General features: G+C 45.3%; 1 protein-coding gene across 4 annotated transcripts in view; it reads left to right on the forward strand.

Annotated features, from left to right (window-relative positions):
- The window catches only part of UBR3 (ubiquitin protein ligase E3 component n-recognin 3), a 1605611-nt gene that overhangs the window by 1428373 nt on the left and 164602 nt on the right, over positions 1-12636 (forward strand). For all 4 annotated transcript variants that reach the window (XM_069225311.1, XM_069225312.1, XM_069225313.1 and 1 more), the window contains one exon: positions 7978-8102. In XM_069225311.1, the coding sequence (XP_069081412.1) occupies positions 7978-8102 (125 nt within the window). The remainder of the gene's footprint in view (positions 1-7977; positions 8103-12636) is intronic.

Below are 12636 nucleotides of genomic sequence, written 5' to 3' on the forward strand. Positions count from 1 at the left end.
TGAGCTCCAGGCTCTGTCATCTAAGCCACCTTTCCTGGTCATACATCCTGACAAAGTGGTACTTCACACAAGGGCTTCTTTCCTACCTAAAGTAGTGACACCCTTGCAGGTCGGTCAGTCCATCACCTTGTCTACCTTTCAAGCACCCCCACTTCCCTCTCATGAAGAGGAGAGACTCCACTGTCTGGACCCAAAAAGAGCGTTGGCGTTCTACCTTGATTGTACCAAAGACTTTCGGGTGGACAATCAACTCTTCGTGGGATATGTGGGTGCAAATAAGGGGGAAGCGGTGCAGAAGAGGACCATTTCACAATGGGTGCTCTTAGGCATCAAAATGTGCTGCACTCTGGCTAAGAAGCAACCTCCTGAAGGTTTGCACGCTCATTCCTCCAGAGCTACTGCTGCCACCACAGCGCTAGCACGGGGCGTTTCAGTCCTGAACATCTGTCAGGCAGCGACGTGGGCATCTGTGCACACTTTTACTAAACACTACTGCCTGGACAGTGCGGTCCAAAGGGATGGCTACTTTGGGCGTTCGGTCCTGCAGGACGTCTTGGTGTGATCTTGGTTTGCAGCCCTCCACTGGGGATGGTATCGCTCGGGTAGCTATTCGAAGGTAAGGAATCTGCATCTAGAAGTCTCTATCAGATGTACAAGTTACTTACCTTCAGTAACAATATATCTGGTAGAGTCATAGGTAAGTCACCCCGCCAATAGGCCTTAAAGCCTAAGGCAGGGTGCACTATACCACAGGGGAAGGCATAACTGCATGAGCAATATGCTCCTACAGTGTCTAAGTCTATTCTTGCACATTGTAAGTACAGTGTGGCCACATTAAATATATGGTCTGGGAGTTTTTCAAAACAAACTCCACAGTTCCATAATGGCTACACTGAACACTGGAAAGTTTGGTATCAAACTTCTCAGAATAATAAACCCACACTGATGCCAGTGTTGGGTGTATTAAAAAAAAATGCACACAGAGGGCATCTTAGAGATGCCCCCTGTATTTTATCCAATCCTTCTGTGGAGGACTGACTGGTTTGTGCCAGCCTGCCACTGAGAGATGAGTTTCTGACCCCCTGGGGTGAGAGCCTTTGTGCTCTCTGTGGCCAGATTCAAAGCCTGCAGTGGGTGGAGGTGCTTCACACCTCTCCCCTGCAGGATTTGTAACACCTAGCAGTGAGCCTCAAAGGCTCAGGCTTCGTGTTACAAAGCCCCAGGGCACTCCAGCTAGTGGAGATGCCCGTCCCCCAGATACAGCTCCAACTTTTGGCTGCAAGTTCGGGGAGATAATGAGAAAAACAAGGAGGAGTCACCCCCTCAGCCTGGTCCACCCCTAAGGTGACCAGAGCTGAAGTGACCCCCTCCTTGGAAAATCCTCCATCTTGTTTTGGAGGATTGTAGCCACCCTCAAGGACAGTAGCCATTGGCTACAACCCTGTGACCCTAAGGCACCCCTAAATTCGGTATTTAGGGGTGACCCTGTACCCAGGACTTCAGATTCCGGACGATCTACAAAGAAGGACTGCTGACCTGAAAACCCCACAGAGAAGAAGGAAGACAACTGCTTTGGCCTCAGCCCTACCGTCCTGTCTCCTGATTCAAAGAACCTGCACCAGTGACGCCTCCTGCGGGCCCAGCGACCTCTGTCGACTCAGAGGACTGCCCTGCAACTACAAAGGGCCAAAAACTCCTGAGGACAGCGGAACTGTCCACCTCAAGCAAGAAGAAACCATCTTTAAAGGGACTCTCACCTCACTCCAGCAGCGTGAGTCCCCAGCACTCTGCACCCGACACCCCTGACCCATGTCCAGAGAAACCAACGACCCAGAGAGGATCCCCAGGTGACTCTGACGACGTGTCCACCCTGGGCTAACCTCTTTGCACCCCGACGACAATGCCTGCAGAGGGAATCCCGAGGACCCCCCCTGACTGCGACTACCCGGAAAGAAGAAACCCAACACCTGGAAGAAGCACTGCACCTGCAGTCCCCAGGCTCGTGAAGAACCAGCCACTGGTGCAGCAGTGACCAGCAGGTGGACCTCACCCTTGCCCAGTTGGTGGCTTGCCTGAGAAGGCCCCCTGTGCCCTGCCTGCAACGTCTGAGTGACCCTTGGGTCCCTCCATTGATATCAATTACAAAACCGATGCCTTGTTTGCCCACTGCACCCAGCCGCCCGTGTGCCGCTGAGGGAGTGCTTTGTGTGCCTACTTGGGACCCCCGTGCTCTACTAAACCCCCCTGGTCTGCTCCCCGAGGATGCAGGTACTTACCTGCTAGAAGACTGGAACCGGAACACCCCCTGTCTCCATAGGCGTCTGTTATTTGGGCCCCTCTTTGACCTCTGCACCTGATCGGCCCTGTGTTGCTGGTGCTGGGTGTTTGGGATTGACTTGAATCCCCAATGGTGGGCTGCCTGTGCCCCGGACACTGAACTTGTAAGTGCTTTACTTACCGTATGAATGAACTTGTACTTACCTCCCCCAGGAACTATTGAATTTTGCAGTGTCCACTTTTAATATAGTTTATTGCCATTTTATGCCAAACTATGTACATTACTGTTTTGATTCCTAGTCCTATCCATACTTATGCAAAGTACCTTACATTTAATGTACTTACCTGCAAGTTGAATCTTGTAGTTCTAAAATAAATTAAGAAAATATTTTTCTATATAAAAACCAATTGGCCTGGAGTTAAGTCTTTGAGTGTGTGTTCCCATTTATTGCCTGAGTGTGTACAACAAATGCTTAACACTACCCTCTATTAAGCCTAACTGCTCGATCACACTACTACAAATAGAGCATTAGTATTATCTATTATTGCCTCTGTCAAACCTCTTGGGGAACCCTTGGACTCTGTGCACACTATCTCTTATTTTGAGATAGTATATACAGAGCCAGCTTCCTACACCTACCATTCCTATCTGTCCCCCAGTTGCATGCCATGCAACACCTCCTGGAGGTCCTCTTATCAAACTCTGAACATTTCTGTCTGTCTGCAATCTGGAACACTCATTGGTCAGACATGATGCCTTTCCAATAGGGGAGCTGGAAGGTAAATACTGTGTTTTTCTGAGCCATCCCTCCACCTCAACGAGTCTAGGACATTAGGGCTATGATCCAAATGTTTCAACCTGATTCTCAGTGAGATACGGGCTGAGATTTAATGGCCTCCTGCATCCTGTTTGTGAACCACATCAGTTAGCACATGCAGGCTTTGCAGAGGATCTGAAGTCTCAGTAGGTTCAACCTAAAGCCTATCTATCAGATTCCACCCAGATGTCGAAGGTGTCTGCGAAAGACAAGTAGTGGTTGCTGTTTGACAGCAATTGGACTGACGGCAGACTCCGCTCTCTGCCCCTCCCAGGGCTCATTATTGCTGATGCATTGTTGCTGGATTAGGGAGCTCATCTGGGAACGGTGGTGTCCAGAGGATTCTGGTCTCTGGCAAAAGCTTGCCTCTACATCAACTTGCTGGAGTTTAGAAGGATTTGCTTAGCACATCAGGAAGGAACAGGTACAGGTGGCCACAGTCAGAACGACTGCAATGTGGTACTGCAATGAACATGGCTGGCTGGAGTCTTGGGTCCCGTGCCAAGAGGCGCTAGGTCTCTGAAAGTGGCTGAATGCTAATAGCCTTTCCCTGGTAGGATAAAAGTTGACAGATCTTTGAACTGAAAGGTGACCAAAGGTAGTCCTCTAGGAAATGCCTTTAACCTACACTTGGACTCGGGCTCTTGGATGTCTTTCTGCCCCTTCCTTTCCTGCCCAGAGTACTGAAGAAGATCGGGAGAGACCAGGCCCAAGTCATCCTAGTGGCCTCAGGCTGGACCAAGAGAGTGTGGTACCTGGAACTTCTGGCCATGAGCATTTGTCCTCTGATCCGACTGCCCCTTCCGGAGAACTTCCTGTTGCAGTGGCAGTGCCAGGTCCTGCCCCAGAGCTTGCACAATTTACAGTTCTGTGTGTGGAGTTTGACTGGTGACAGTGGATGGCTTTCGGTCTTCCTCCCGAAGTAGTTGGTGTCCTTCTGGTAGCAAGGCATCCTTCCACTAAAACTGTATATGCACAATGCTGGGAAACATTTGTTTCTTGATGTTCCGCTTGTTACGTTCAACAAGTTTATCTGACATCCTTCTGTTTTGTCTTTCAGTGGCCAGGCAAGGCCTTTCTGCGACCACAGTTAAAGGTTATTAAGCATCTCTTTTAGCCTGTCTATGTTTACCGGATCAGCCTTTTCTTTTCAAATCACCTATTGTTATGCTCTCTCTGAAGGGGTTGGCCAACTTGTTCCTGCCAACACCATTTGTGATGCACTGTGGGACCTTAGCTTGTTTCTTTCCTATCTTATGTGCACTCCTTTCAAGCCCATGCACCGTTGTCCTTTCCGTCTGTTACCTAGCAAGACGTTTTTCCTCATCACAATGATGTCTGACTCAGGCGAATGAGTGACCTACCAGAGGCATTGTCTCTGGTACCCCCATACTCTTCGATCTTCCCTGATAAAATGTTCCTCTTGACAAAACAGCATTCCTGACCTAGAAAGTCAAACCCTTTACCATTGGGCAGTCAGTCAGCTTGCTGGCTTTCTTTGCATCCCCTCGTGTGTCCCAGGAGGGCAAATGATCCCATTGTTTGACCCAAATAGAGCCCTTAGCTTCTACATTGATTGTTCATGGGATTACCAACAGGGTGATCAACTTTTCATCTGTTTCTCTGGAGCTAAGAAAGGAAAAGCAGTTCTGAAGAGAACCGTCTCCAGGTGGATTGTGCTATACATCAAGATCCAGGATAAGATAGCCAAAAAAGCACCCATCTGAAAGTTTAATTTCTATTCCACAGACCCACCATCTGGGGAGATGTACTGCTTTGGTAACTATTCACAGGGTGAAGAATCTGCAGGTAGAAGCCTCTATCAGAAGAACAAGTTACTTACCTTCTGTAGCACCTTTTCTGGTACAGATTCCTCACATACTCACCCTCCTGCCCATCCTGTGGAATGGACTCATAATATCCATTAATAAGATTCAACTATTGAAAATATCTCTACACATTCACATGTTGATTTCCATAGCTGCAAGTCTGTTGGAGCTGATAGACTTCAGGTAGACACTCATGTCAGCATGTGGATGTGGCGCATGTATAGGGACCTAAAGCCATACCCACGGTGTATTGTCCTGAAGCTGCTCGACTCCACTTACAGACGTATAAGGGAATTGCCATGAAAGTTTCTGGATTCACCATGATACCGTGGGATGTTCATAAGGTGAGGAATCTCTACCAGAAATGCTTGATCAAAGGAAGTAATTTGTTATTTATATGTCCTCCCGATGGTGACTTAGAACCTCAGCAAGGCGATCATGGAGGTAAGTGACCCGCGTTTGCACTTGCGGGCACCAAGCGTGTGGAATGGGCAGCTCACATAGAAGAAAGCAAAGATTTTCTGCACCTTGTTAAGACGTGGTATGCCAAGGTCCTTGCCTCGGTGTCGACCTCCTCCTTTGTTGGTAATCAGGCAGCACTTCGGACCCAGTCACACGTTTCTTCACCTGTGACTGACTGACTGATTGAGTGGAACATAAGGCTGTCCTTCCTAACACATCCTGAGGAGACGCAAAAGGATTTGGGCCGAAACACGTCAACATTCTCTTGGAGGCATTGGAATATAAATTATTATGGAATATAAGGACTGGTAGATGGCGGCCATATAATACACATCCTATGGGTGTTATTCTCCATATTTATTGCTACCATCCTACAACTACCTCTACACAGTTGCACTGGCATTTGTATTGTAAACCACAGTCATCAAAGAAGATGTTGGAAAGGAATCAATACTGATCGAAAAGGTTGTTGTATTGTGTAGAAGTACTTTATTGTGTTGACATTCCTTAAGTACAAACCCAGGGTCTGTGGGTGTACCTTTAACCTCATCCCCTCGGAATGTTGAGTAGAACTGTTTGTTTTGGTGTTCCAGTGATTAATTAAGGTTTCACTGTGACACAATTATTTTTTGGGAGATTCATCCCTGGTGCATCCTGTTTTTTCTTTATTTATTTATTTTAATGCTCAGATGTGCGCAGGATTATTTGTGCACACCCCTAGTGTTTTTATAATTGCTTTTATTCATTTGCCTGATCAGATTTCCATGTTTAGATCATCATTAGAGGTATGATTTCTAAAAGGTCTGCTTTACATATGTCCTACCACTGGGTTTATTGTTCCTCAGTAGTATTCAAATCTTGTATTGACTTTCTTGGTAGTATCTGTATTAGAGCTGATATACTGTTAACCTCTTTTATTTCTTACTCTGAAAACAGTTCTGTTTGTGGCAATTACTTCAGTTTGCATGTTCAGAGAGCTTCTAGCCCTTTAGGTTCCTCTATCCTTCACAGTTGTTTCTTCCCTGATATGTTTGTCCTTCCCAGCTGCCCATCCTTCTTATCCAGAGTGGTATCTGCATTTCATTTTTGGCCAGTCTATCACCTTCCCATATTTCCTTTCTCCTCTATGTCCAACCATGCAGGGGAAACGCCGATGTAGGCTTGATCCTTGATGTGTGGTGTCCTCTCACATTGGCTGTGGGAGTCGGGACAAAGTTGACGACCAGCTTTTGTGGGCTATGCTGGAGCCAAAAAGATCAAGGCAGGGACTAAATACTTCGGCGCTGGGTCGTCTTTTTTATCAAGATTTGCTGTGCCCTGGCCAAGAAAGTCTGTCAAATGGTCATTCATACTTATTCCACAAGGGCTATTGCTAGTTCTCTGGACCTTTCCAGTGGTGTGCCACAGACGTGTACCAGGCAGCTACATGGCTGTCCTTACATATTTTTGCAAAACACTCATGCTTTACATTTCAGACAGACATTTGTGGGTACTTTGCCCAAGCCTGTTGCATGATTTCCTTTGTTAATTTTACTGATTTGAGAATCGGGCATAAGATGACAAGAGGAGGAATCTGCAGGAAGATGTATCCATCAGAAGAAAAAGTTATTTTCCTTTTTTAGGTTGATACGTTATCTTCCCGCATATTTCTGAGCACCCTGCACCCTCCCCTTTGAGCTAGTGAATTGGTTAATAAGAAACCAAGATATGCAAACATTTTATGTGTTGTATTTGTCGTTTTCTTCACTTTCTTGGTTCCACTCTGGACAGTGCCCTTCATGATGCACAGACAAACAATCAGGAACTAATGGTAGCAGGCTGATTGGTGCCCAATATACACTGCCAAGATTATGTTAATAGGGGGATTGGCAGCCAGAGCTGCATGGTGCCCATTGCTGGGGAAAATGTTTTCACAACCGTGTGAAGTCTGGCAGGAGTATTTAAAAGGTGAGTCAGATTTGAAAAAAATATTTATGAATCGGAAATATTGGCATTGTTGGCAAGTTACCTTTTCACCTGGATAAGTGTTTGTTAGGCCCGCTATGATATTTGTCAGAAGCCCCCTTCCCTTTACAGGCATAAACTGTATCAGATAACAGATGCCCATGTCCTGGCCTGCTCAGGTGATGGGAGAGCTTGGCATTAGATGTGATAAGGAGAAAGTGCAGTCAAAAACAACTTAATTGATTGTTTGCTACTCACTGGGTGCCATGACCATAATACTGCTGTAGAAACAGCCTCTTCTATACAGTCTTTTAATTTTCCTTCATTTTTTTTATTCATATATCCATCTATTTTCCAATGTAGCAAGGCACTGCCAGAACATTTTTGCAATGTCTTTTTGGAACTATTTCCCAAATATGAAGCAAACAATGGTCTTCTTATTTTCTGTTATATTGTGTTACTTTAAAGTAAAGAATTGTTTTGCAAAAAAACACAAAGAAATATTTGATTTACTTTTATTGTCATTTTCTTTGTTGCCTAAATCTGTTTACTCTTGATAGTAATTTTCATGTTTCCTCTGTGAAATCTGAGTCTACTTTTGGAATTAAGGTGGCCACTACTCTATTTCCCTCCCTTTTTCTTTTTAGAACACTTTACCTGCATTGTGAAAGTACTGTATACTTTGTTGTATACTCAGGCCGTCACTGCTCTGTCTGTGAAACTTGCCACCGAAGAAAGATTGGCATGGAAAAACGCCGGAGCTGTGAAAAAGGTTGGTTATTATTGCCCTGGGTTATGTTTAGCATTGTTAGTGACATAAATTATGTATACTTCATCTTGAAGTCCTGTATTGTTCCAAAATAAAGTCATTTTGCAAAACCAATATGTCTAACTCTAATGTGTTAGCCATGCAAGACACCAGTGTAGTACGCTATAGAATAGAACACAGCAATATCACAAGCTTGGAGAATACAAAAACCAGGTACAGACAAAAGTGATACAAAGAAAAGGGTTTCGCAAGTCATGCACAAATATCTGTTTCCATTTATACATGCTTACGTTTGTATACTTTAGAGCATTAAAGCCACTCATGGCTTTGCTAATATATATTATCACTGTGTTTAAGGTTTCTGTGTTCTTTATTGTATAAGTGTGTGTTAAAACCAATTACATTAAAATCATTAATAAAATGTAATTATTACATCAAATAAAGTCATCATTAAGTTATTACTGAGTAACTGTATTCACAATGGGCATATGTCTCTTTGCACTCACATGAAACCGTCACACCTGTTTTACAGACTGCTCACATTGAATTGCCTTTCTTAAAGTGATTTCCATAATATCAAGATATTTCTTAGTGCTTCCAATGTATTTTTGTGTTGAAACTTTAAAATTGAACAGGGTGGGTTCAACAATTGTTCTAACGTTACTAGTATGAAATTGTTGTACACAAGTACTTGTTACTCAGCTGAGGCGGGCTAGGAAACAGACCAGTGCTTATTTGATAAAATAATGAGTACCAGTGGCCAAAGCTCTGCTTAGAATCCCATGGCCGGTGCTATGAAATGCCAGTAGTCAAATCCCGGGGCTGGTTAGTCTTGAACTCACCTCTTGCCTCCTTAATCTACTGCTAGATTCTACCAGGTCCCTTATCTCACTCTTGCAGTTTGATGCTTTCTCTGTCTGATATTTCTCCGTCTTTCCCTGTCTTTCCGCTTTGTTTATTTTTCCCTTCTCTTGGTCTCAGTAAACGTCTGATGCAGAAAAATAAGTGTCAGTCACTAAAAAAGAGTGCCGGCAACCACTGGCTTAAATTAAGCCTGAAACAAAGTGCATGCTTAATCACTCCCTCATAAGTATGACATAGCCAACAAAGTTTCTGCTTAGGATTTGTGTTATTCCACAAACCTTTAAATTGAAGAAGTGGAATGTGTAGCAGTCTAAATCTTAAAAATGCTTCTTTTTTATTTTAGCGTCAATATTAAAATTCAAATACAATTGTCTTTTTCTTATAGATACTGCTAAATGCAGAATCCTCCCTTTCATAGTATTCTACAGGTGCCAGACTGGATCTGAAAATGTTCATAGTAGTGGTCTCACCCGCCACTAGGTGTTGTTGTGTGGATCTACGTTGAATTTGTTCTACCACAGATTTGAAAAAGCAGAATCGCACGCAAGTTCCACCCCTGTGTGGCAATGTTTGTTCCTTTGTGTCCATGCCTTCCTAGGTGGATCCAGAGCTCCACTCTTTTTTTGTCTGTTGACAAATTATTCAGCAGTTACTTTTCAGTGTACTTGGGAATGATATTTTCAACAAAAACTACAGGGTTCAGACTGTACTATGATTATCTGAACAGATGTTGTTGACTGACCTACACAAGGTCTGCCTCTGGTGCTTGGCCTCCAGCACGACTCAAAGACGTGTGAAGAATCTGACCTCATGCCCAGGAAGCTGATCCATGACCATGAAGTGAAGCTGTATGTTGCCAAACACTGAGAGATGCCTCAGACCTCATGTAATTGCCCTTGCAGGTCAAGGGCATGGGCTTTTTCTCGCTCTATATGACACTCCCACGCAGGCCTGTGGACTAGATATGTGCTCGGAAACAGTGTTGGTGATGCCCCTGGACCCCATACGGAAGGGAGTGCATCTTTTGCTGTGGTGATTAGACTTGTAACTGAAGTCCTGAACCTTCAGGTACTCTCACTGGAAGTCAAAAATAATGTACTGACTGCAGTTTTACACCCAGGGCCGGCTTCTTCTGAGCCCTTGCTCCCATTTTATGAGCCCTAACTGACACCCTGATGAGTATCTGGGTGAAGACTTGCTCTTGTCCACCAGTAAACTGACCAGTGGCCAGACAACCTATGCCGGCACCAGATGACGCAGACATCCTCTACTCGGCAGTCTGCTCTGGAGAATTTGGTAATCCAAGCTTCCACCAGTAAAGTTAACTCTAATCTATTTTCTACAAACCCTTCGGTTAAGGAGTCAAAAGGGATTGATGCATTTTTAAAACAGATGTTCTCTTCCACCAGTTTGGCAAGATGTTACTCGCACACCCCTTGGCACACAGTTAGTGAGATCTTGCCGGATGTTCCAGATGAGTTCCGAGTCTCTTTGGTTCAAACCATTCAGGACAGTTAGGATGGAGCCAGAAATGCCATCTGGACTGGCCTAGACACTGCTGACTGCTTGGAACATGCGTTGGACTCTAGGGCAATGCTTCACTGCCAACCGTGGATGAGATCTACTGGCATTTCAGAGGATGTGCCTGTGTCCCTAAAAGACATGCCCTTTGATGAATCCCTCCTCTTTGGCAAAAAGACTAATTCTGCCCTTGAACGCTTTAAGGAAAGCAGACCCATGGTACATTTTTGGGACCTTTCTACCCCCTGGCTGACAGTTTCCCCAGCAGTTCCAACCCTTGTGAGGCTACTCCAGAGAGCTGGTGTATAGGCACCCCCATGCCCTGTCATCCAGCCCCCAATCCCCCCCACCACCACCCTCCCCCAAAATCCCTTTTATGGCCATGGCTGTGGCTGGGGATCTAACATACATCATGCAGGGCACCAGGGACAATGCTCCACTCAGCCCTCTGGCTCCGGCTGTAGTATCAGCCTCCAAGCTGCCTTGGCTTGCCCTTAGCATCACACAGCCATTCCGTGGGAAGCATGATCATACGTGTTCTACAAGGGTGGCAGATCATCTCTCAGATATATGGGTACTAATGATCATTTAAGAAGGCTGTGCCATACCATTCCTTTCTGACCCACCTTATCTCCGTCACACATCAGAGTAGCTTTCAGAGACTCACGTTTCCATCTTACTGCAAGACGTGCAGGCTGTATTTGTCAAAGGGGACATCAAGAGGGTACCAGCCTTGGAAGTAGGGACGAGTTGCAACTCCTGCTGCTTCCTAGTGCCAAAGAAGGATGGGTAGCCTTGTCCTACTTTAGATCTGTGCTCTCTAACTGCCTTCCTGCAGAACTACAAATTAAAAATTCTCAATTTGGCCCTAGATCTGTCTGCCCTTGTTGCCTTGGGCCTGCAGGATACATCTTTTCATGCGTCTGTTTTGTAATTCCAAAGATGCCATCTGTGATTCAAGGAAGACCAGGAGCAGTTTCAGTTTACTGTGCTCCCCTTCAGCCTTAACCGCACCCTTTAAGTGTTCACAAAGGTGATGGTGGTGGCCAGAGTGTACCCTCGAAAGTTTGACCTACCAATGTTCTCCTACCTCAAAAACTAACTGCTGAAAGCAGGCTCACCACAATCAGCTGTGAACCACTTCTAGATGACTATGAACCTCATAATACACAGAGGTTCTTCATCAACGAGACCACAGTCCTTCACAGAGGTTACACTTTACTGGGGCCATTCTGGGTACAGTGCTAGTCCAGGGTACTTTGGCTATTATCTCAAAATTCCAGCCTTGGCCCCGCACCTCTGTGAGAGAGGCTCTGAGACTTCTGGTTCTGTTGATTGGTCTTCTGCCTCCTGCTTGTCTCTTTCACCAGGTTGCAGGTGCAGGCTCTGTAGTAGAAACTTAAGTCTTAGTGGGCCCAGCACAAAAGAAACTTGTTGAACATTATCCAGGTTTCAAGGGAGACTGTACAAGATCTGCAGTGGTGGCTACTGGACCTCAATCTGATCAGTGGCAGACCATACTCTCTTCCCCACTGAGAGTTTGCTGGTAGAGATAGATGCATCCCTGCTGGAGTAGGGCAGTCATCTGGGAAGGAGGTTCAGGGATCTCCCATTGCAGATTCCATGTAGCTTAAGGACTTACTCCACCAGGGTCAAAGCTGCTACTACTATGTAAGCATGGGTAGTGCCTGTCCTGGACATCTGTCAGGCGTCACATGGGCTTTGGTACATATGTTAATGAAGAACTACTGCCTCAACAGTTCCTTCGAGAGTGGCATTTTATCCACTTGGTCCTGCAGGACTTTTTGGTCTCAACCTGTTCATATGTCTACCACCTTGATAGGTTCTGCATTGGCATCTATTCACAAGGTGAGGAACTGGAAATTTGAAGTATCCATCAGAAGAACATGTTACTTAACTTCAGTTATGATCATTCTGGTAGATGCTCTATGTAACCACAGATTCACCACCAACCCTTCCACTTTACTCTTCTGTGAATTGGACTCTTTTCTATATAAAAGGTCGCAATCTGTAGACCTGCACACTAGTCATACCAATCTAGAGGTCCTCACCCTGGTCATTTCTCAGCATTTAAGGGCAATGACATCCTAGAAAGCAACTGACCTCAGTGCACACATATTGCTCTTATATG

The sequence above is a fragment of the Pleurodeles waltl genome, chromosome 3_1 (genome assembly GCF_031143425.1).
Source record: "Pleurodeles waltl isolate 20211129_DDA chromosome 3_1, aPleWal1.hap1.20221129, whole genome shotgun sequence".
NCBI lineage: Eukaryota > Metazoa > Chordata > Amphibia > Caudata > Salamandridae > Pleurodeles > Pleurodeles waltl.